Source organism: Bremia lactucae, linkage group LG14 (genome assembly GCF_004359215.1).
Source record: "Bremia lactucae strain SF5 linkage group LG14, whole genome shotgun sequence".
Taxonomy (NCBI): Eukaryota; Oomycota; class Peronosporomycetes; order Peronosporales; family Peronosporaceae; genus Bremia; species Bremia lactucae.
Genome location: NC_090623.1, coordinates 1,127,853 through 1,151,162, shown reverse-complemented (window position 1 = coordinate 1,151,162; position 23,310 = coordinate 1,127,853). Strand labels below are relative to the sequence as shown.

Sequence of the window (23,310 nt, the reverse complement as noted above, 5' to 3'; positions counted from 1 at the left end):
TCTTTTTTGTGATCAAAAGAGGCGTTTGAGCCCATATGAAAAAAAAACACAAGGACCCAAATGAAAACTTCTCTCTTCGAGACTCACATTGCAAAAGTGGCAACTCCTCCCCGAGTGTGGCCACACACTCTTTATCAAGCCTTTGGTCCCCATGTCACAGCAGGTCAAGGATGTCTACTCGGGCATCAAGAAGATCTTTCCCAGCGCACGTCGTAGCGAAAGTTTCTCCAGTCGCTTCAATGCCGTCGAGCTCGACGAGTCCGCTCCAACAGCACCACGGTCCGGCCAAAAGAAGACACGCCCTTCGAGTTTTACATTCACGAGCTGGAAAGAAAAACACCGCACAAGTTCCGAGCCAACACCTTCAGTAGTCATGTCACTTCCGTACGGTGCTACGGCGGCAACGCCCAAGGGAAAAAAGGCGCCGCACGACGTCCACCGCTTGTCGCTTTCACAGACACTTAGTCACGCTTTCCACGCGTCGCCACTCTTTCACAGTCACACACCCAATGCCACCGTTGCAAGTCCGAATTCTAACGACGACAAGACGGTGCTTTCGTATGTCACACCTCCCCAACTCGGGCGTCGGAGTGTCAGTGCTGAAGTCACAACGTTATCAAGTCTTGACACGCGTCCTCTTCGTGATCGTGGCGTTCGACACGGCCTTAATACGCTCCAAGGAAGTCCAAAACCAATCACAAACCACGTCAATCGAGACACGATTCACCCACGTGCGTCTCCGTCGCCTGATACATCGCGAAAGCAGCTCGTCGCCTCCGAATCCAGTGTTCAAGGAGCCATTGTGTCACCTCTTGCTTCCACAAACGTTCGAAAACCTCGTCGATTATCCATGTCGTTTTCGTCGTCCATGCGTCGTCAACGCGAGCAAATTCACGCGTTCGAGTCACTGGAGGTGTCGTCCGTAACGCGACTACAATCCCCGGATTCCGACGAATTCGACGCTTCTTCGCGACCTACTCGCGGATTCGATCGTCGTGCTCAGAGTCTCGATGCCATGGAACACACGCCAACGCATGTGATTTCAAAATGGTGGCGAAAATTACCACTCCAAGCGCGATTTCGTAGCGGTCGTGGAGGTATTGATTTGGACTTGGAGAAAGACCGTGTGAGTTTCTCACGAAGCTCGGAAGCGCGTAAATTGGCACACGCAGCGGACAAGGCTAAAATGGCCGAATTACGTCGTCGAGCAACGTCGCATGGCGTACCCGGGGTTACTCTTGACCAACCCGAGGAACTGTGGTCACCGGGGTACGCGAAACGCACGCGATTTCGACGACATCCGACGATTGTGCGTTTAAATGCCAACGACGGCACTGCAGGAGCGTATACGGGTCTTGAGAGCTACGACGATGTCCTCGTGCGCGTCTGTCGCTTTGCCGCGCATGACCATCGACGGACAACGATTAAAGTCCATGAATTCCTTGAACGCTCGTTATTGTCGCTGTCGCCTACGCGGATGAAACACGGCCAAGTAGTGCACCTTTCGAATGAAGAGATTCGACGGTGGCGACGCTTGGCGCAGCACGATTGGGCCGTGGAAGACGTGACAACTGTAGCGGCTGCGCGCGCACTGGGCGTTTGTGGCAAGGACGTCGAGGCCCCAAACTCGCGTAGTAGTTCGATTGAAACGGATAGCACGGATAGTGATAGTGATGGCCACAGTTTGCACGAAAGCGCGGTCGAAGACGAGCCCGAGGAAGAGCAAGAGGACGAGGTGCTTGAGGTACCCTCGGGGATTGCCTTTGATCGATTATGTGCCGTTGTGAATGTTTGTGTCAATTTTGGCGACGTGTTGTTTACGCCCGAGGACATTTGCCATTTGGTGCATTTACAGTTTCTTGTAGAGGAAGATGGGTGGATTTAACTTTTGATTTTTTGTTTTTTTGGCAATTCTGAAAGAAAGTACAACACAATAAACGAGTTTATAAGGGGTCGGTTTTGTGAGTGGTGTTTTATATTAAAAAAAACATTAGATTTTGACATTACAAAGACGTACAATATCCCGTTGTCGGAATTGAAATTGGCCACAATAGACGCATGAATTGACAATTGCCACAAGCAATTGCAAGTCTTTTGACGATGAAAGTGGCGGTGGATTGAGCCACGATACGGGTTTAAAAGTGGTCACGGCACTCTCGTCTTCAGAAATCGTGACGACATCCAATTCCTTGTCCTCCTGACAAGTGCGATGTTTGCGGAACCAACCCGCCATTGTCGCGCGAAATTTCGTTTTTTGACTCGGACACGTCGTGTCGGTCGTCGCCTTGGTGTGTTCATTCTCAAGCTGACGTACGTGAAAACTCATACCGAGCGTCGACATAACGGACGTGTTTCCATTCGATTCGACCGATTCGGAGCGATCCGATCGTGGCTGCAAAGCTTTAAGTTGTCCGGGTTTTCGGTGATTTTTCAAAAAAGCGCGTTCTTCGGCTTCCCAATCAAAGTGAGCCAATCGTCGCCAACGCTTGACGTCGTTACCAGAGAATTTCTTGTCAAGCCGAAACCCGGGTAACCACGGTGTATCCCCTTGCGGGTGTCCCAAAAAGATTGCCGAACGGTACAAAAATTCCGCAATCATAAGTGGCACGGACCGCTCAAGGGGAGGCTCGGGTTCGTAGAAATCGTCCTCGGACGACATACTGCCCGTGCCCGTGCCCGCGTCGCCCCAATCGTCCGGATCGTGTAAGAACGACAGCGTATGGAACAGCCCCGCGACGTTGAATACGAGCTCGTCGTAACTCTCGACTTTGGGCGGGGGGACCACGTCGGGGGTATATGTATTCTTAAACGTAACCTTCCGACGGCGTCGGGACTTGCCGACCGGCATGACGGGCACCGACTTGCCTCGATGGCGTATAATTGGATCACCGAAGCTCGCGATAACGTGCGATGTGCTGTTGTTTCGAAAACGCGGTGGGTTCTGTAGAAGACTGTCGTTCCGACGGACAAGCCCGTTCGTGTTCGACCGCGTGGGGTTGTCCACTGTCATATTACTAACCTTTTTTTATAAGCGCTTGCACACGTTTACGGGGGGGGGTACGTCGTCAATGGCAAATCGAGCACAAATTCAAAGCTGCATGCTTTTTGGGACAAAAGCGTCTCTCCCGGTCGGCTTAGGCACCATAGTGAAAACAACATGTCGAACCGCCACATACGGGCTCTTTCGACAAACCCTATTACCGTGGTTAAAAAAAGAACGTTATGCAGCTGGAATGGCTTTTCTACGACACGCCATTTTAGAAGACATGAAAAGCAAGCCGGATTCTTTATTCAATGCTGAACGAGAGGTTTTGCCACGTAGGTAAACCGCCACCATATATAGCCGGTCCATACCTTATCATGAACATCGAGTTTCGGAGTATTAAAACCCGCGTTATGAAATGACCGGTCATGTTATCAAGTTATTGGGAGTTTATGTGCATTTGATCTTCCTTCGGAAAAAACCGAAGGAAGATCAACACAATTTGTTTTCACGAGTCCTTCCTTGGTGTAATTTCATTTGTTACCAGATACAAGACTGAGACGGTGAATATCGGGCTGTTAATATCAGTATGTACGAATGAGCCAACATTTGGAGTGATGAGTACTTTACATCACGAGAGGTTTGTAAAAGGTCCACAATGCGTTCGGTCTCAGTGCATCTTATACAAGTAGAAGTGCGCACAGCTCGAGGGGATTTCCCACGTGCTTGTTACCGACGTTGTACGTACGTCAGTGCTCAATTGAGCGCTTAAAAATGGGATTCCTACCACAGCTCCGCCTGCTTTCTTACTATTTGATTTGCAGTTCTCGGTCCTTTAGTGAAGTCACTCATTGTAGCATCAGCGTGAAACTATATCTTTACATATTAAACCTTCGTGCTAAGTAAGATCTCGAATAAAATAAAGTATGAAAGGCAAAGCGGTAATTACAACTGCAACGACAGAGCTCTTTCGTTTTTCGTTACACAACACTCGGTTATCCTTGAATTTGTCACTTGCATTTCGCCCCATTTTATTATACAGTATAATCCGTCAAACTTCTTTGGCTCGGCATCGAATTGGTTGAAATTAGGCGCTGGTTAAACGGCAAAAGAATTGGTTCTGGATTCCGTCCTGCCTGTTCTAAATCACCGCCGTCGACGACAGTCGACGACACTCCAGACGTACTCGAGTCATTCCGATTCCGCGCTTCGTCTCGTCGCGTTTCCATGGCGGCTTCAAACGCCGCAGCAGCTTGCAACACTGGACTCAAGCGTTGCACAGATGCCGCCATACCCACTCGTGGCTCTGTTCGAAAATACTGTTTTGGAATTGATATAATTTCTCGCAATTTTGCCTCAAATCGACGTTGGTACCGAATTGGGTCCATTGCCGATAACCCATTTCCATCCTTTTGTTGAACCGTCACCTTCCAAAACCGTTCCATTCGTTTCTGCAGGGTCCAGGTTTGCAATATATCAATCACGCCGACATAATAGTACCCGGGACCAAAGACGCGTCGGCTTTTGCGCATCGAATGTTTCGGTTGTGGCGCGTTAAGACACGATGACACGAAGCGCGATGTATTGAGATCGGTGGCAGATTCGTAACCAAACGAGTGGACCCGTGGGGAGGTGCTTGTGGCCACGACAGGAGCACAAGACGACGACTCGGTGGACTCGGTCGTAGACGGTTTCGATACAAAGCTGTCATTGCTGAGCGTGTCGAGCACAGTATGCGAACTCCTCGAAGTTGTGCCATGACTGTCTACTAGTGACGGGGGATCGACGAGGAATTCAATATCCACGACTCCTAACAGTAGACTATAGTCCATACTTCCTAACTGGCACAGAAATAACGAGTCGTGGCGCAATTGTTCGTACAAAACGACACCTTCTTCTCGTCCAATACGCATGCGTGTACGCAAGTCATTGTCTTTTAACACCACGTTGGGTTCGTGTAACCCCACAACATTTGGACACGGCGTGTTTTTCGTACGATTGTATTGAAACATCATGGAACAGTGACGACATTTGACTTTCGCGCCCTGTCGTGGCCGTTTGTAACTTCGATTGACCCAGGAACCTTTAATATCAAAGCGATGATGAATCTGGACACCTACTTCCATGACATCAAAGAGGTTTTCCATCACAATAAAATAAAAGCGACGATCGTACATGGTGATCTTGAAACATCCGTAAAATTTGGTGATAAATGACTGTGGGTGGGCAATCAAGTACGCGACATACGTGGTGGCAATTTCACAGAGAAACCGCGCTTCGTTCTCGGCTAACGACTTGACAATGTACTTCTTATCGCCACTTAAGAACATGAATGCACCACTTGCACCTTCACTGATTTTTGGCTTGGTGCTTGTTTCAAACGATGAACGAAAGGCTGTGGCGTGAATATCAAAAGCTTGACGTAATTCGGCAAACGCGTGAGGTTTATATGGTGTGAATCGAATCAAACTGGATGGTGATGCGGTTGTCAATGGAGTTTCCAAACTTGTGTGTGATTGTTGCTGATTCGAGTGGTTGTCGGGGATTTGAAAACTCTTTTCCGCCTCTTTCGTGGCTCTTTTGGTATCGACGTCGACGCTATTTGGACGGTACAGCCCCGCACTAATGGCTTCGGTAATGGTACTAAGCATGCGATTCCGTTGCACTGTTTGGAACAAGGATGATGTACTTTTAGCTACTGTGGCTCGTGTCGTCGTGTCTTGATGCGAAAACTTATCGTTTCTCTCGTCGTCACTCGAGACAAGTCGTTGAGTCCTTGACCGAGTGGAAGCTTGAAGGAATTCGTCTTCAGCACTTTGAATCGCACGAGTCATGCCATCAATGGTGAAATAAATAAGCTCTTCTTGCAACGCTGTGTTTAATTGAGCACTGAATTCCTTATCGGCCGAATCTGTCGTGAATTGGAGCCAACACGGTCGAATTTGACTTGGACGATTGATAGTAAACCACACGAGGTAATCCACGGCTCCACGAGCGGATAATGTGAATGAATAGGCTCGAAAGACGTGACTGGGTGGAAATTTACCGTTCTTATCGTACGTATCCCGTGTTTGGAACGATAGCGCGTACCAGAAAAAGACAATGGTCCAGTAAATGGTGTAACTCGTGATTGAAAGCGCTCCGTTGCGTAACATTTCACGTCGACTTTGAAGCGTATCGCGTAACCCCGATCGAAGGCGTTTGATTCCAAAGAACAGCACTGCTATTCCCGAGAGGTAAAATAAAAGCATCCAGCTATAAAAAAGAAGCCAACTTCCACGATTTAGTTGAAAAAAGTTGCGCTCCATCACTTTGATCGACGTTTTCTGACGGGTCCAGCAAAAGTTGCCATCCGCAAGTCCATGGATTGTTGGAATTGTTAGTGTAATGAATCCCGTGAATGTACCTGCGGAATAAATTAGTAGCTTAAATGTCTTTCGATTCGCTTGGACACTCATGAAAGGATTGGTTAACGACCAGTAAAGATCCACAATTTGAGCAAAGTACCAGCAATCGCTCGATAGAAAGAGAAATTGCGTCATGCCTGAGAGATACGCACACGAATTGCTATCATTTCGTCGATACATTCCGAGGTCGAGAAAGACTGGATCGAGAAGAAATCGAAGTGCAACGAGCATATCAATGACACACTTGTAGTAAATGAGCGGATTTGGGTGTTTCTGAAAGCTCTGGACCCCATGATACGTCACAAAGACACACGTGCACAGGACGAGCGTCACGAGTGAGCCAAATACAAGACCGGGGTCGATACTATACCCCTGTAACTTTTCGGTACTTTGAGTTAAACTAAACAATAGGAGCACGAAAAAGAGGCCAAAAAAGAGTACACTGTACCCTTCGTTGGACCAATTGCGAAAATTGATTGGCGGTTTTAAAATTTGGCCAATCGTTTCATCCAATCCACCGGTTTCATCAATCACCGCGAGGTTAAATTCTTGATGAGGGGATATTTCTAATGGGTCAATTCCGGGGAGACTTTTGCCAAGCACGCCCAAGAAACTGTCCCGAAAATTGCCAACATTGGAAGACATTTTGGACAACATGGAGTCGCGAAGATGAAATGAATTCATGCGATTGGATATTGTAAAGGGATTCCGATGTGACCGCGAATCATTCGTTACGAAAGGGTTTACATTGCTAGAAGCTGCCGAGGGGTTGTCGTGGGGGTACTCAATCGAGACTCTTTGGGAGATTTTGGGTTCCTGAGGCTTTGCGAGTGTGCGTAGAGCGGATTGAAGACGTGAATGCGTGTCGGTAGAGACGGTTGGTGGAGGCGTGGCGGCTCGGTGGATTGATGGATGCAGGATGGAAGATATTGGCGACGACAGGGGCGAGGGTGACACGGAGAAGGTTGATGCACCCGTGTCCGTGGCAGTGCCCGCGGAGCGATTGAGAACGTGTCGAGACTGTGACGGTGAAGACGGTGCAACGGAGAAGACCGAGGTAGTGGTGGCCATGTCGATCTCATCGCTAGGTCGCTGGGGTGCATCCACCTCCATTGTGTGTCGTAAAGGCCAAAAGTGACTACACGGCAAAACGAAAAAAATCCACGTGAATAAAACCCATGTTTACGTAATAGTTTACCAATTGCTGGGTACGAAATGACACAAAACTAAAATACGAGCTGTAAAAGATCGTGTGGTATACACGAATACTTTCGTACTTAGGGGGGGGGGTTGCAAATTGGCTGGCTGGCAGCTTTAGGACGTCTTCAGTCGCATCAGTTCGAATAAATTCCTTTTAAAATGGTGCGTACTTGTATGTGCGGTCTAGTGTCGTTTCTTTGGCGTCAAAGTCGCTGTTTCTTGGAAAGGATCGCACAAGCAGACAAGCTCATGACGTGACGTGCTCGCATGCTTTCTTTCCGCGACAAAAAGATGCTTCGAGACCGCATTTCAGCGTATTTACTGACGACTTGAATGACTTTCCATGCTGTGGTTTTTTAGCCGTCGCACAAGACTTTCCGTACGAAGCGCATTCTTGCAAAGAAAGCGAAACAGAATCGTCCCATTCCTCAGTGGATTCGTTTGCGTACTGACAACACGATCAAGTACAATGCGAAGCGTCGTCACTGGCGCCGCACCAAACTTGGCTTGTAAGCGGAAAAACGTACACGGACACATGTATCGATCACGGGATGGCTACAACATTTACTGGGACTCGAATGCTGGCATGGACTTGGTGGGTTGTTATCGACCGACCCACTTGGTAATTAATTTGAAGTAATTCTATCAGAAGGACCCAACAAAATTGTGTTTTATTCTATAACAGAGGTTTTCAATGGGCTCTTGACCGTTTTAGTCACCTGATTTACTCGACCTTTTCTTTAATTTATGGTTTTGCTGCGCAAATGCTTATTCCTACAACTTTTCTGCTCGTATATTGCACTTCGTATCATCCGCATGGTCAATTTGCACATTTGCAATGTTAATGGTCCACGTCCGATGCGAGATCCAACAAAAGAATACTATCAAGCGAACTGTTGACATGTAAAAAATCATGATATTCATACGCCATCCTCAGCTCAAACGGCCATTATATTGATCGTTGCTACAATAATTGGATTGCAAGCACCCCACACTAATTGTCATTTCGAATAATCTGCCTCAACCGTAAGCAATTTCTAGTATTAAAAGTTGCAGCCACAATGTGAGTATTGCATATGATTACCGATTGTTAATGCAATTTTATTTTGCTTTTGCTTGCTACACAACCCATGAGCGATGCATAGTTGCAACAATAAATTCAATTTTGTAAATGTGCATAGAACACGGCAAGTTTCGCACCAATAGACAACTTTAACAACGTTTATTTCAATAAATCACCTTGTTCCATTGAAACACATAAATAATCATTCCAACACCTCCCAATCCCGCAATTACCACACTCGTTACTGGATCGTTCTGCGCAACTTCATTCGAAAATCTTTCTTCAACGCCGACAAGACATGAATATCATCATGCAAATCCGCAATCAATTGGTCAGGAGCTTTGCTATCTTTCCGAAGTGTTGCCAGCAACACTTTTTTATTATGCAACGACTCAAAAATCACTTCAAAATTTTGCAACAACAACCCAAAGTATTTTTGCTCGGCCAATGCGGCACGCATCGACACGTCGTGGGAACTATTGCTCGCATTCGAATTGGCAGTATTGCTACTGCCTTCTTCCCCCGTCGTCTCGGAGTTTTCCGTACTATTTTCTTCGGGCGATGGTCCCCGTGCCTCGCGTCGACGTGCATTTGCACCAGCAACAACGCCACAGGTGCCATCCATGGCACCATTTGATCCATTCCCAGCATCTTGGCGAAACGCAGCAATCGCTCGGGCACTGTCATAAGCTCCGGAAGACGTACTCCCCGTTCCAACAAGAGGAGCACTTCTCTTGTAGCGTTTTAAAGTGTGCAACATGGGGGAACTCGACCCAATTAATGGCCCCGTTTGTTGCTGCGCTTTTTGTTGCCGGTCGTGGGCAATGGACTCAGATGCTTCACTTGTGCATTTCTCATCAATGTATTCATTTGATTTGATCAAATGCAACAAATCGGGACGCAAATGCAACCGTTGATGCAAATAATACACATCTGGTCTCCCATCACAAAAATTAATATATTCCCGATCTTCCACTCCTAATTCCCCCAAAAAAGACAAAAAAACACATTTTAAGTTCCAATTAATCCCCACTCACAAATCATCAAAAAAAAATAAAAAGGCTCACTCTTGATCATACCAGCAGCAGTAAACTCGAAACATGTCTTGGTGTATGCAAATGACAATTCCTTCCAAATTTCCCACAATTGCATACTACTCCACTTAAAATTCCGTGAATTCGTAGCACTAGTACTCGCTACAAGGCCTCCTTTTCCACTCGTGGGATTGAATCCAGTAGGATGTTGTCGATTCAGCAAGGCAATGTACATTTCTCGCACATCAACCCAAAATTGCCACCGTGAAAGCTCGGCCGCCAATCGATCAACAAATTCGGGTGATAGCACCACGTCAACCAATCGAATCACATCTTCCGATGTCACGGGCACTTCTTTATACGGCACGTCGCTCTTGACATCGTCGTCACGGGAATAGCCATGGGATGCCACTCCTTTTACCGCATACAGACCGCCACTATCGTTGCCACTTGAAGGTGGCGATGGGCTTTGACTGCCATACTTTGTATACGATCGTGACGCGTACGTGTCATACGGAGACCCGACGACTTCGGTGTGGCGAGGGTCAAACCGTGTCGGGTAGGATCCGACTTGTCGGATTGTTGCGACCGTGTTCGGGCCGACACTTGGTCGTCGGACCTCCCGTCGTGGTTGTGTCAGTGGTGGTGGTTGGGCCACGTGGATCATGGTGTCGGTCGTGCCGGCGTCGGCCATTTCACGCATGCGTTGATTGCGATTATAACGATACAATGCTTCGACCATGACATGTTTCTTGACATTCTTGAGACCACGAAGTTTTAAATGCGAACACTTTTTACGAAGTTGCTTGGAGGTCCAGGTTTCGTATCGTGTGCTATCCCGAGGATACCGTGCTTCACCGATTGGTTCATACTGGCGTGGATCTTCCTTGGACGTTTTCACGTACGTGGAATCAAGCAGTGGCGTTGAACGGGAGCTACTAAGACTACTTGGTCCTCGTCGGACCGTCGATTGAGTACCACTTGAGCTTGTGGCATTTGAAACCAATGGACGATGCTCCAGTACGTGTGTATTTGGGCCATTACCGTTCGTACGGTTGTTCATATGGTCGTACACGAGCGGCAAGTGGCGCTTCAGCCCTCGTGGCCCGACCCACGCGTGGTCGTGCAACGACGGGGACGACCCCGGCGATAACTGGGGATGGTTGTAGGACGACGAACTGGTCGTGGTGCCACGACCAGTGTCCGACCCGTGGTACGGTGGCGGCAACTGCACTGGTGAGAATGTGCCTGCGTAGTTACTCGAGAGGGACTGACTTGGGTACAAATGCCGTCGATTGTTACCGGCTTTGGTAGCAAGTCCAGCAGACGTTGTCGCTACGTGGGTACCGCCGGATTGCGATGGAGGAGCGAGAGACGGCGCTCGCGTCGAGGTCGTCGTGGTTGTCGTCGTGGCTTGACTCAACGACATGGAGCCACTTGGAATTGCCCGCAACCCGACAAGCGGCATGGGACTGCTTCTGTCGCTGTTGCCACGACTCATGCCGTTGTCGTTGCCACCTGAGACGCGAGTGGCGCTGGAGGTGTCAAGAGATGGCTTACTGGGGCTAATGTGGTTCGTGGGAAGCGGCGGACTCGCGACTGCGGCCGTAGATGGCGACAACGTCGAGGCCGTCGTCGTGCTACGAACGGAGGTCGGCTCCTCGTCTCGAGCAACACTTGTGCTCATTATTTCGTACCCTTTTCACAATTTGTGCAAATGGCTACAACAAAGACAAGATTGAATTAGTTGCCACTCTTTCGTCATGGGCCAAGAGAGTGTCTCGATGGATCGGTCACTCACGGACACTGGCGCGGGTGGTTGTTGCACAAACCGCAAATTTCCTTTTGTCGGCAACTGGTGCCACGCAGCTGGCTCGGTACCTCTTAAACTCGATAAAAGCTCCACCCGAGATTTGGCAACGAACACGATCGAATTCGTTGGAGACATTGCTTACGTTCTGTTGCCAAGTCTGACCGTTCCGTTGTATGTGGCACATAAATAAAGGGAGGAGAGAAGCGTCTTGAGGCAGGGCGATATGGGCCGCCGAAACCTGTAGAACTGAGTGAGGGCTATTTTTGAGAAAGCGACAGGGCGCCGCGACAAAAAGCGACGATGCCCGACCAAAGTCGGGTAAGCAAAAAAAATATGCGAGCAGATGCCACGCAGTAAAAACTTTCGAGACCTCCCCCATCCACGCTGCGGCTGCGAGCTTGTAGTTTATGTTACTAGACTGTTATTAAATTACACGTGCCCTTGCTGCTGCCATGGCGTTGATAGACGATTGGGCTATTTGCTGGGTGGCTAAAGCCCCCGCAATGGCTCTGTTTGCAAAAAGACCGTGGGCCTCTTTCTACACGCTGTCGTATTTCAATATCCGCATAGAAACACTGTTAGAAATTTCGAGAAGTTGGTTGCTAGTCGGCTTTGGCAAGTGCGTGGGTGGGAGCGGCTGCAATCTGCTCTCGAGCGGCTCCCGACGCAAGAGATGGAAGCAAAGTGCATGCCACTTTTTTGTTGGGACACGTCCGCCCCTTTACATACCGATGGTCGTCGTACAACCGGACTCGCTGTGTACGACGACCACACTAACTGCCTTCGCTTCGTTACGCGTCTTAAAAATAAACCTCACCGAGCTGTTTTAAGTCACGCCACTAACTATTTACGCACACCATCATTTGTTGTGATTTGCCACAATCACAACAACGGATGGGGTGCGTACAAAGTCCATAACATTTTTTTTTACTTTTTGCCAACGAGTAAAACTATCTTAGCAAGGTACAACCTGTATTCCTTAATTTTATTTCTTGACATTAAGAATTGTGCCAGACCATGCCCGATAAGCTCCGTCGTGGCGATCTTCTTGCCTACACTGATTCCACAGGAGTTCAGTACGTGGAGACTCAACCTTATACCTTATGCATTCGATTCAAGTCAACACCTCGTCCTCCCCACGCACTCTGTTAATCCTATATTTCTAAAATTCATAAAATAAACCAAGGCAGAATGTAAACATTTAACGATTTTTTTTTATAAAGATCCACATGTAGAAATTACTCAGCACAGTCGATTAACTGACGCTAACAATGCGCCAATCCAAATCCTCGGGCTGTGTCACCAAAGACTCAAAGCGCCAGATAGCAGAGGATTTCTTGGCAGTCACTCGGTCCGGCGCTTCCAAAGTCTCGATTGTCAAGTGCTCGACGGCATTAAATACCACATCCAGCTGCAGACGCTCGATCAAAACAGCGTGATCTTCGACGTGAATATCAGCAATCCTCTCCTTTTCGTTTTCTTCCACGATTCCGTCTTTCTCCATTGCCGCGATCTTTGCGCGATTCGTGGCTTCTTGTGCCTGCTCCTGTTTGTACTCGGCCAGCGACATTCGTTGCCACTCGACGTCAAACAAATGAATGCCATTAATGTCTAATTGCCGTAGCGTAAATTGATTGCCACTTTTATGTGTCTGTTTCATGGCAAACACAAACGCGTCGAAACAATTTGCTGACATTCCTAATTTCATTTTCTCAGCCGCAGCCGACTCGGAAATAGCTCCCGTTGCATAATTTAAAAACTCCTTTGAGTACATGGTCTGAATTACCAAATCGCATGCAAATTGGGCTCCGTGGAGGAAGTCCACGGCGTCAATTTCGGTGTGTGTGGGCACCTGTAGCTTGGTGAAGAGAATAAAGTCTTTCAGCCACCAATTGGACGGCAAAAAGACGCTGTGTTTACGATAGCGCTCCATCTGTGTGGTAAACCGTTCCACGATACGACGTGCAAGTTGGTTGACGCCGTCGGGACCATCGAGAATCGATGGTTTTGCATTGGAGGACGACGACAAATGCTGCAGAGCAATAGATGGACGATGTTTGTAAGAATGTGGCCACTTGTACAGAATGGGTAAAAGGCGTAAATTAGGCAAAACGTACTTGTAAGGAAAAGCGGAGGGGTGAGACAAGATGTGGCGGTCCAAAGAGATGTAAGGACTTGCGGAGGCGACAGACACGTACATGCATCTTTGCTAGAAACGACTTTGTGTGGCTGGTTTCAGATCGTAATGTGATTGGTTTAAAGACCTCAAATATTACTTTGTACAGATTATCGTGCATTTGGGCCCTGATTAAATCGATCGTTTTCTCTGTACGAAAATGTAACAAAACACAACAGTATTATTTTAAAATCAATCGAGTATACGTGGAAATACTTGTGAAGCTTAAGAATTGTAATGCAATACATTCAATAATATTGTTCGCGCACCAAAATCAAGAATTACCCATGATGCACATGCGAGAGATCAAGGAGCGGCGACCGCGGTGGCAACATCCTGAGAGTATCGATGATGAGATGGAGAAGACGGAGACAGACCCAATGGTGCCCGAAGTGACGACGCCCCAGCGCCCGCAGATGAAAAGCTGGGTGCGCTTTGTATTCGACAAGGTCTGGTCCTTTGCACTCCTGGTTGTAGCCGCTTTGGGATTGTACGAAGCGAATTTTGTCTCCGACATATTGCATACACCTGCTGCCAATCGCATTTTTGTGCATTTGGGGATTCTTTTCGGGACGCTTTTGGGTATGTTTGCGTGCTATATAGAGGTATATCGTAGCATGATTCTGGGAGAACATGTACGATATGAGAGTGCTCGGACGGCAACCCACGGAATGCTAGCTTCGATGTTAGCATCAGGCTTCTGGTGAGTGTAAAACTAGCCATAATGGACTGAAACTGTAGGTTTGGAAGACGAAAGGCTTATTGTTTCAAATGTGGCAGTTTGGCTGTTGGAATGTGGCCAGTATGGCAATGGCTGACGTTCCCGTACCTGCTAATGTGGTCCTGGGGCGTCGTTGTGCAACTGCTTGTGATATTGCCACCAATACTACAGCGAATGGTGCTTCTCGGTGCCTACTTGTGGTTCATGCACTCGTACCTTTCCACGTACCTTACCGGTATGCAATAACCCCAAATATCCCTTTCTTAATTGAATAATTACGGATTGAACCGCTAGCATTTTCGATGTCTATCATGTCTTCAATATATTGAAAAGGCATAAAGAGTTTAAGAAGCCTAAACACAGTCGAAGTGACCATTGCTAGCAGCTACTGACAGAACTGAATTTCCCTCGAATGTAAGCTCTTTAGCTTTTATTGACTATGTATATTTTTCTTAAAAAAGACCAAAATTATAAATAAACATGAATTATATAAAGAAACATTTTCTTAATTAAGAAAATGGTAATATTCTTATTTCTATAGAATAAGAAAAAGTTTTTGATAAAAATAACATCTATTATCTATTAGGAAAAAAACATCAAAACTTTAGAGAAATACTTTTGTATAACTTCTTCACATCTTATATAATTGTTTTATTTTAAATTGTTTTTTTAGTTTTTATTTAAGATGTTTGAGTATTATAATTAAATTACTTTGAAATTAGCAAATTTGAATCAACAGTAAAAACTTTTTGACCGTCCAGCTAAAAACTTAAATTTTTAATTTTAGTAACTAAAGAGTTTTGATGCCTCAATTGCAGTAGCCACATTCTTTGTATCGACTTTATTGGTGTATTAAAAGTAGCTTAGTACAACATGGCGTCCTTAATGTCCTTAGGGTTCACCTTCGGCTTCAGCTCGTCGTCCGGGCGCATTCGAAACCCCGGTCCAGGTGGCTTGTCCCACAACAGCGCCGTTTTGCCCAGAGGGCCTTCACACGACAGCTGACCATTCATTGGCAGACTGCCCCACTTGCTCATGGGAGGCGGCTTATCTGCTCGACAAGCTTCCAGGAGCTCCCGGGTCGTCTCGGGGGTCAAATTTTCCTGCAATACATAAATTGCATAAAAAAAAAATTAATATTTTTGATTAAACACCAAAGTTCTGGCCGACTTTTTCTTACATAAAAATCGTCATTTATTTGCACCATTGGGGCATTGGCACAAGCACCAAGGCACTCGACCTCTTGCAGCGTGAATTTTCCATCCGTAGTCGTTTCGCCCTCCTTAATCCCGAGGTGATTTTCAATGGTCTTCTTTATCTCCTCCGAGCCGCAAATCATGCAAGGTGTCGTTCCACAGAGCTGGATGAAATACTTGCCCACCTTTTCACGATTAAACATCGTATAGAACGTAGCAACCTCATATACTTGAATTGGCTTGGCTTCAACAATTCGTGCCACTTTGTTCATGGCAGCAAGAGGGAGCCAGCCACCGTGTTGGCGCTGCGCCAGGTCCAGCAGCGGGATAATGGCCGATGCCTTGTAGTTCTCCGGGTAGCGATCCAAAATCGCGTGCACACGCTCGTAGTTTTCAGGCGTAAAATCAAACGACGTGTCGGCATTGTTATCGTCTGTGTCACGGTGCTAAGTTTGGACGCAAGACGAAGAGATTTGATTCAGTATGAAAAGACGAGCGCTCGAACGTCCTTTTCTCGGGCTATCGTACCTGCACAAAGCTGCTTTTTACAGCATTGGACGAGTGGAAACCCACAGCTGTGACAGATTGCGGGCGGAATCGTGTGGCGTTGAGACAGCGCACTGTGCGAGAGAGCATGGCTACCGACGGAAGAGCTTTTGGCTGTTACACGAACGTACGGCTGCGCTTCCCCTAAAAGTTGGATTTCGGACTCATAAAATAACGCAAATTTTAGGATTCAAAAGCATTAATTAAAAATGAATCCAGTAGTTGTTGTTTTTTTGGTTGGAAACGCATTTATTCCTCCCCATTTGTTTACCTTTGGACGGCAGAAGCAAAACGAAAAATGGTGCGGTTATTATCGATTCTTGTATTCCCGCGCTCTGTCTAAGCTGCCATTTTCGTTACCTGAATCTACAGTCTGACGAAGCGCCTGTGGATGTGATGCCTGCGATCCGGAAGGAATGCGAGCCAAAGTGCAAACATCCTTTTAACGCCTACCGGGCGTGCATTGACCGTGTAAAGGCCAAGGGAGTCGGCGGCTGCGATGGCCAGTATTTTGATTTCCTGCATTGCATCGATAAATGCGTATGCTGTATTACAGTTTTCCTATACCGACTTTTTTTCAGTTTTTGGTACTAACATATTTTGTCATTTACAGTCCGTCCCACAGATCATGAAGCACTTGAAGTAACGGATTCAATTGCACGCCGACTTGCCTGCCGCTGCGGTTGTGGCTTTTAAGTATTGCGTATTGCGTCACTGACCTAGCTTGCTTAGATTTCGCAAAACAATAAAAAATATATTGGAGAAGTTATGAAACAAAGATAGCTTCTGGTATTATTTAGCTTGAGTTTTAAAAGGACCTGACTAGATATAATTTAATACTTGTAAGATAGACATACTGAGTGTACTACGCTAAATCACGGCGCTAATGGCACAGCTTGTGCTTGGCCGCGATGGCTTCATGGCTTCCCATATTAAACAATTTTGGCCGATGAAATGGCACCTAGATGTCTGAAAATGTCCTTACACGCATGCTTCTTTTTCATGGCTGCCTGCGTTAGACACGCTTTGTCGACAGCGATTCAATCTGCTAGCGTCTAAAATTGATTCATCATGACGCCGCAATTCAATCCCATAACACTGGTCTTCAATGTGAACGAGTAGCGCTTACATGCTTGCACGAAAGAATCGTTTCAACAATTCCGCCAATCTGGGGAACTTCTTTCAGACGCAAAACGTTGCGGCAATTTTCTTGGAGTTAAGAGTATCATCATACCACGGACGTTTTAGCGTCTCGTCGACAGACCATCTTCAGCAGAAACAACTTTATCGACAACAGTCTCAAGTTCCTCGAAATGGGGCCGGTACCGCTATAATAGGTGAACCAATTTCAATTGATCTTATTGTTGCCAAGCATACGCAGTTTTCGTACTTACTATCTGACATTTTGTAAAGGCATGACGCTCATACATCCTTTTCTCGCTAATTGGCAATGCCTCCACCAACAAAAGTTGGTACAATGATAATTTGCGGTTTAAAGGCAATTTTGTCTGTACAGCCAGAAAGAAATACTACCGCGCTTAGGAGACACGGCACCATAGTCTATGGTCGGTAAGGTACGCAAGATACAAGATTACTTTCCTTGACAAGAATACAATACACGAAAATAGAATTTCCCAATATTGTGATGGCGTGGATACTGTTCGAAGCGCTCCGATTGGACCGCTAAATCTTGCGATGTGGATGCCCTGGACATGGACAGACGCCACGTTCTCCCTGGTCTGACCCCCTTTTCTCACCATAAAAGCCGTCAACCGCAATCCAATGGTTCCCTGCTTCCTAACGGTGGTGCTCTTTATAGCGATGCAGCTCGCAGCAGCAGCGGCTCGAACGACGACCACTTCGAACGTGCCTCAAGTAGCGCCTCCTCACAGAACGAGGAAGGTTACTACGAGTAGACTGAAGGTCAATAATGTGACGTTAATCAATAACGAGGCCGAAGATCAAGAGCGCGGGTTTTGGGGCTTCTGGCGCCCTGAAGAAACGAAACTCCTTCGGAAATTTCAAACGCACCAAAAGAAAACCATAACTTGGAACTTCGCCTTGACTAAAAAATTTAAAAAGTTGGGGCAATTGATACACTATCGGACCAAATCAGAGGAAGCAGTAGCCACGGAATTGATAAAAGTGATCGGAGAAGCTGAGCTAGCAAGATTCACAGACAAACAAGTATCGCAACTGTTGTTTGCACCGATCTACGAAACTATTCAAAGTGGCTTGTTGAAATATTGGCGCTCCAACGAGAGGTCGGTGGCCTCTATTGTTCAGCTCTTCGAGATTGATCCCATATTATTGTCACAAACTAGATTACATGAGGATGTTATGCTCAGTGCAATGATTTTCATCGATCAATTTCCCATGAATACCGTGCTGAAATACTTAAACCCTGATAACAAACACGATCATCTAAAGTTGATAGCCACACTGTCGGAACGCTTTAATATAAATGCACCTGAGTGGATTCGTATTCATTACAAGAACAAGCAAACAGAAGTGGTGAAACCACTCTATGCAGCAGCTATTGCGCCGGTAAAAGAGATGGTCGAAGTGCTCGGACTCAAAAATGCCGAGTCCATTAGTGTGTCGCAAATTCGCATGCTGCTCGGGTTTGCTCAGGGAAGTTGGCGAAAGAAATTGAATGAAGTTATCGAAGCATTGCCTGACCAATGTATATATGAAGCCGCAAACGAGTTGCTGAACGAACCTTTGAATGATTTCAATCGAAAATTCTTGGGCCAAGTCGGAGCAAAGTTTTCGAAAGAGTTTCCAAATCAGCTTAATCCCTTCTTGGACCCGTTAGCCGCACAACCTCACCCGAATACACCACCTTTAAAAGGAGATCACGTACCACCGTTATCAAAAGGGAATCACGTACAACCTTCTTCGAAAGAGAATCTCGTACCACCACCTTTGAAAGAGAATCACGTACCACCACCTTTGAAAGGGAATCACGTACCACCACCTTTGCAGCCTCGAAAAGGTATACTCGCTAGATTTTTCGACTGGATTGCTCGTATGATCAGCAAACTGACACGGTCGAAACGTTTGCGCGCGAGTTCGAAAAAAGTCGGCAGCGAACGCCGCAAGTTGCGTCAGTATACACAAAAGATGTAGCTCGTAATTGCAATAATACAAGCGTAAGCCTTTAAATGTCCCATTATTAACGCAATTTCGACGTTTCAACAGAACCCTATCTTGCGTATACTTACCATGATTGAACAAAATGACGTGCTGCAGTAAACATTCTGATTCGCTCAAAACAAAGGATTACCACCCAATCACATTTTAACTGAAGCTGGTGGCGGTGATCATTCCTAAACCCATATATAGTCGAGGCAATTTGGAGAAAAGAACCGAGGAATCATGACTGTAAAGCGACGCAACCATGGACGGAACAAAAAGGGCCGTGGCCACGTAAAGCGTGTCCACTGCGTCTCAACGGCCAAGCTCATTCCAAAGGACAAGGCTATCAAGCGCTTCGTTGTGCGGTATGTGCCCACTTTTAAATTCGCCATTGTGTTTGAATGCCAACGATTCGATTTTTACGTTTTGCAGTAACATTGTAGACCAATCAGCTATCCGTGATTTAAAGGAAGCGTCCGTGTACGAGTCGTATGCGTTGCCCAAGATCTACATTAAGAATTACTACTGCGTGGAAGCGGCTATCCACCAGCGTATTGTACGTGGTCGCTCGATTGAGGCCCGGAAGAGCCGTGCCCCGCCCCCGCGTCGTTTTGCACCAAAGCGCACGTAGGTAGAAGCCGTTCCTGCGCGCATCTTTTTGCAAAAGGTGATGGGAATGGCAGCTGCAACTTTTCGACTTGTGGTTGTGCCACTTAAAAGCCTTTTGGAATGACTGCATTTGATAGCATACCAAGACAACGTTAAAGTGCCAATTTAACTTAACGGCCTAATAAAGTAGGTTTGTTTTTCTCCAATAAAGTCGATGCGTGATAGCCATTTGCCCTTTTTGCACCAAATGTCTCGGATATTTGTTGCTTCTGTGTTAAGTTCCTGCTGGGGTAGATGTCGCCAAGCTCTATGAGTTGTGTCGATGCATCAAATGAGACGTGGTGGTACGAATGGACACAATCGACACGTTTGGTGTTCTCGTGGTGGATTACAACGAAGTCGTGCCTTTTTTTTCCTTGCTACCCAGATTTATAAACACCAATGTCAGATAATTCGGCCTGTCCACGTATAGCTCCTTAACCTTGGTCCAACACATCCGCACAAAACAAGCAGACACGCTTGCTGATTTCGGATCTTACATCATAAGCTTAACGTGCTGACTGCAGCGCCTTAGTATCCCCAAGCACTTTAGTCCTTTAAATATCATTATTGGCGAATGGGTGAATTGTCATCAAAAGTGGAAAAATTGTTCGACAAATAATTTATCATTAGGTGGGACTGACCCATTACTTTGGCGATGTATTCGTGCATAATAGGGCCGAGGACGGGCTGAGTGCAATAGAGTCGCACAAGCGTCATTTAAACGCTGTGTTGTAGACTTTGAAGAACGCCCAATTGTACGTCAACTTGCAACAGTGCGTCACAGGGGTCCCCGAGATACATGTGCTAGGCTGCATCGTAGGTACACATGGTGTACGAGCAGACCTTTTTTCTTTAACTATTCAAGGTTAGAGAGTAGTGGTGTACGAGCAGACCGAGACAAGGTAAAATCGATAAAGGAATGGCCATCTCACGGCATGTGAAGAATTTGCGCCAATTCCTAGGGCTCGCTAATTACTTGCATAAATATAGCAAGAATTATGCTGAGTTTAAGTGTCTATATTACTAGAATTAGACGGAATGACTTCTCAATCTACCTAGAATATGACTGTGAGCCTGCTAGTATACATTGAGCTAGAGTATTATACAGTGTATCTGCTATAATACAGATTCCTAACGTTGTTCGATGAGGGATAATGGAGAATCTACGACCGATCCTCTTGTATCTTCCGATGCAACCAACCTTGCATTTGTTGCTTGAGGAACCACGCAGCGAATAAATGTGGGTTGACTTGCATAAAACCAACAAGTGAGCGAGAACACCGCAGTTGTTTCAATACACACTTGATTGAGGCTTGGTCTTCTTCAGATTGAGAACGACGCATGGAAGCTCGTACATGAGCGCTGAACGTCGTATAGATGACACGGAGTGCTGGTAGCAACGGTGTTGGTGCGCGCTGTCGGAACAGACAGTCGTTGCGCACGGTCCACACAAAGTGAAGGACGATCGCACGCATGATCTGCCATAGGTCTCCCAACATGCCGATGTGTTCTTTCCACTCGTCAGTTGGTGTGGGTCGACGTCCAAGTACAATGTCGATCCACTTTGGGGCGTAGGTGAAGAACGAAGACCAGTCACGAAACATCACTGGCCATAGTTCAGAGGGCAATACGCACTCGAAGAACAGATGTTGTTCTGTCTCCACTGCAGAACACCCATCACGGATGCAATATATGATCTGCGGGTGAGCGTCTCGCAGGAAAGAGAAGCGAGATCGTACTGGCAACAGACGCATTGCCAGTCGATACTGGAGATCTTCATACACCGGTAGCAGTATCTTTCTCAGATGTTTGCACAGTCGCACAAACCTCTTGATGTCATCTGCTGTGGCTCGAACGTGGTGTAGTTGGATGGGGTGAGGTTTCTTCGGTGTTGGTGGTTGCCACACGATAGCGAGCAGCTGGGATCGGGGAATCGAGGGAACAATATGTGTTCGTTCCCCAACCTTCACTCCAACGTAAGGAGCTCGAGAGATCTCCGTGTTGTTTGTAATGGGGACTACTGAGTTGGTTTCGCACAGTCCGATCAGTCGCTGGAAGACTTGTGTGGCTTCAACATGGAGTGCGCGGAGCCACTTGTATTGCTGGTAAGCTGGTACAGCAGTGTACTGGTAGTCGATATGATAGCGAGCAAAAGCGTCGACGTTTGGCCATGAACCATCCGGACATAGGAAGTCAGAGAGACTTCTTATCTGGAAAGCGTTGGCGACGTGTTGACGATAACTGCGCTGGGGCTCTGCAACCATACAGAAGCTACGACGCTGGACTTCTGAAGTGTCAATTCGAGTTGCCTTGACATACTGGAACTCGGACGCACCATGGAACCAGATCGGTTGTCTGAGCAGGTATGTGAGACGAGCTGGAGGATTGAGATCACGCCATGTGACTTCCCACTTGAGTGAGTACCACAGACACCACACCACTCACCACCATTGGGACAAGACACACCGCTTGAGTAGTGCACCATGTCGCAGCGGACTGATCGTCAGGAAGTCGAGTGGCTGCCATGGGCCCCAACCTGGGAGAGCAAGCAATAGGAGTGTTAATCCTGCAGTGGTCCAGTTGCGTGTCGTCGAGGTTGAGGCAGCGACAAACTGGAGCAACTGTTGGAGCTTCTGACGCTTGAGTGAAGCTTCGATGCTGGGGATGTGCAATCCACCCTCCGAGCGTGGTTGATACAGGAACTCCTTGGCGATCAACTGGATATGCTTGGCGTTGCGTTCGTAGCGACGACTGAGCACGAATCGGTTGAGTGTCGACTGCCACTTCTTGACAATGCGGTCAGGAACTGGGACATGTACCGTGTAGTGCCAGAGCCGAGAAAGAACCAAGGTGAGCGCGATGAGTAGACGACCTCTCAAGGTTCGTGCTCGACGGAACCAGAGCAGGAAACCTTCATAGAAGCGTCGATCCAGGAACTCGATGATGGCATCGTCCGTTGTGTCTTAACCGAAGAGGAGACCGAGAAACTTGACATTCCCGCCTCTCTGCAGTACCTTGATGCCAGGGATAACTGGGGCTTCACGTATCCGATGCAGTAGCATCAAAGTACACTTGCTCAAGTTGAGCTTGGCACCAGAGCCATCGCAATACACCTGGACAAGTTCGAGTTGCGCTTGGATACCTTGTATCGAGCTAGAGAGCAACGTCGAGTCATCAGCGAAGAACAACCCGGGAACTGTGTGATCCTCTGTCAGACAGATGCCATGTTCTTCGTGTTGACGTAACAGATTACCCAATGGTTCGATGACCATTAGAAAGAGCAATGCTGAGAGCGGGTCACCTTGTTTGACACCGCGTGTCGGACAGATTGCTGGCTGGATGTGACCATTGATCAGAAGGTGAGCCTGTTGACCTGTGT

The 23,310-nt window shown here is 47.1% G+C and overlaps 11 protein-coding genes across 11 annotated transcripts; 5 read left to right on the top strand and 6 right to left on the bottom strand.

The window, feature by feature from the left end:
* Positions 1–151: 151 nt before the first annotated feature.
* On the top strand, positions 152–1,885 carry CCR75_000864 (uncharacterized protein; the record flags this gene model as incomplete). The annotated part of the gene is made up of 1 exon (XM_067958970.1): positions 152–1,885. The coding sequence occupies one exon, from the start codon at positions 152–154 to the stop codon at positions 1,883–1,885; it is 1,734 nt and encodes a 577-aa protein (XP_067819490.1).
* Positions 1,886–1,990: 105 nt separating this feature from the next.
* Positions 1,991–3,010, bottom strand: CCR75_000863 (uncharacterized protein; the record flags this gene model as incomplete). The annotated part of the gene is made up of 1 exon (XM_067958969.1): positions 1,991–3,010. One exon carries the CDS (start codon positions 3,008–3,010, stop codon positions 1,991–1,993), a length of 1,020 nt encoding a protein of 339 aa, XP_067819487.1.
* Positions 3,011–4,017: 1,007 nt separating this feature from the next.
* Positions 4,018–7,503, bottom strand: CCR75_000862 (uncharacterized protein; the record flags this gene model as incomplete). The annotated part of the gene is made up of 1 exon (XM_067958968.1): positions 4,018–7,503. The coding sequence occupies one exon, from the start codon at positions 7,501–7,503 to the stop codon at positions 4,018–4,020; it is 3,486 nt and encodes a 1,161-aa protein (XP_067819488.1).
* Positions 7,504–7,908: 405 nt separating this feature from the next.
* Positions 7,909–8,127, bottom strand: CCR75_000861 (uncharacterized protein; the record flags this gene model as incomplete). The annotated part of the gene is made up of 1 exon (XM_067958967.1): positions 7,909–8,127. One exon carries the CDS (start codon positions 8,125–8,127, stop codon positions 7,909–7,911), a length of 219 nt encoding a protein of 72 aa, XP_067819485.1.
* A 304-nt stretch (positions 8,128–8,431) lies between these two features.
* On the bottom strand, positions 8,432–11,374 carry CCR75_000860 (uncharacterized protein; the record flags this gene model as incomplete). The annotated part of the gene is made up of 3 exons (XM_067958966.1): positions 8,432–8,483; positions 8,899–9,631; positions 9,733–11,374. The coding sequence occupies 3 exons, from the start codon at positions 11,372–11,374 to the stop codon at positions 8,432–8,434; spliced, it is 2,427 nt and encodes an 808-aa protein (XP_067819486.1).
* A 76-nt stretch (positions 11,375–11,450) lies between these two features.
* CCR75_000859 (uncharacterized protein) lies at positions 11,451–11,690 on the top strand (the record flags this gene model as incomplete). The annotated part of the gene is made up of 1 exon (XM_067958965.1): positions 11,451–11,690. The coding sequence occupies one exon, from the start codon at positions 11,451–11,453 to the stop codon at positions 11,688–11,690; it is 240 nt and encodes a 79-aa protein (XP_067819552.1).
* A 1,002-nt stretch (positions 11,691–12,692) lies between these two features.
* CCR75_000858 (uncharacterized protein) lies at positions 12,693–14,220 on the bottom strand (the record flags this gene model as incomplete). The annotated part of the gene is made up of 3 exons (XM_067958964.1): positions 12,693–13,532; positions 13,699–13,826; positions 13,962–14,220. The coding sequence occupies 3 exons, from the start codon at positions 14,218–14,220 to the stop codon at positions 12,756–12,758; spliced, it is 1,164 nt and encodes a 387-aa protein (XP_067819551.1). The 3' UTR covers positions 12,693–12,755.
* A 1,040-nt stretch (positions 14,221–15,260) lies between these two features.
* CCR75_000857 (uncharacterized protein) lies at positions 15,261–16,229 on the bottom strand (the record flags this gene model as incomplete). Its single annotated transcript, XM_067958963.1, has 3 exons — positions 15,261–15,500; positions 15,578–16,039; positions 16,122–16,229. The coding sequence occupies 3 exons, from the start codon at positions 16,227–16,229 to the stop codon at positions 15,261–15,263; spliced, it is 810 nt and encodes a 269-aa protein (XP_067819560.1).
* A 106-nt stretch (positions 16,230–16,335) lies between these two features.
* On the top strand, positions 16,336–16,785 carry CCR75_000856 (uncharacterized protein; the record flags this gene model as incomplete). Its single annotated transcript, XM_067958962.1, has 2 exons — positions 16,336–16,679; positions 16,753–16,785. Exons 1-2 carry the CDS (start codon positions 16,536–16,538, stop codon positions 16,783–16,785), a joined length of 177 nt encoding a protein of 58 aa, XP_067819559.1. The 5' UTR covers positions 16,336–16,535.
* Positions 16,786–17,960: 1,175 nt separating this feature from the next.
* CCR75_000855 (uncharacterized protein) lies at positions 17,961–19,271 on the top strand (the record flags this gene model as incomplete). The annotated part of the gene is made up of 1 exon (XM_067958961.1): positions 17,961–19,271. The coding sequence occupies one exon, from the start codon at positions 17,961–17,963 to the stop codon at positions 19,269–19,271; it is 1,311 nt and encodes a 436-aa protein (XP_067819558.1).
* Positions 19,272–19,449: 178 nt separating this feature from the next.
* CCR75_000854 (uncharacterized protein) lies at positions 19,450–20,451 on the top strand. Its single transcript, XM_067958960.1, has 2 exons — positions 19,450–19,645; positions 19,713–20,451. The coding sequence occupies exons 1-2, from the start codon at positions 19,521–19,523 to the stop codon at positions 19,909–19,911; spliced, it is 324 nt and encodes a 107-aa protein (XP_067819557.1). The 5' UTR covers positions 19,450–19,520; the 3' UTR covers positions 19,912–20,451.
* The last annotated feature ends 2,859 nt before the right edge of the window (positions 20,452–23,310 follow it).

Excerpts from the sequence above, each read along its gene's own strand:
- CCR75_000854 (XM_067958960.1), top strand. The coding sequence starts at position 19,521 with ATGACTGTAAAGCGACGCAACCATGGACGGAACAAAAAGGGCCGTGGC. Across the intron at positions 19,646-19,712 it reads ATCAAGCGCTTCGTTGTGCG|TAACATTGTAGACCAATCAG; the intron begins GTATGTGCCCAC and ends TACGTTTTGCAG.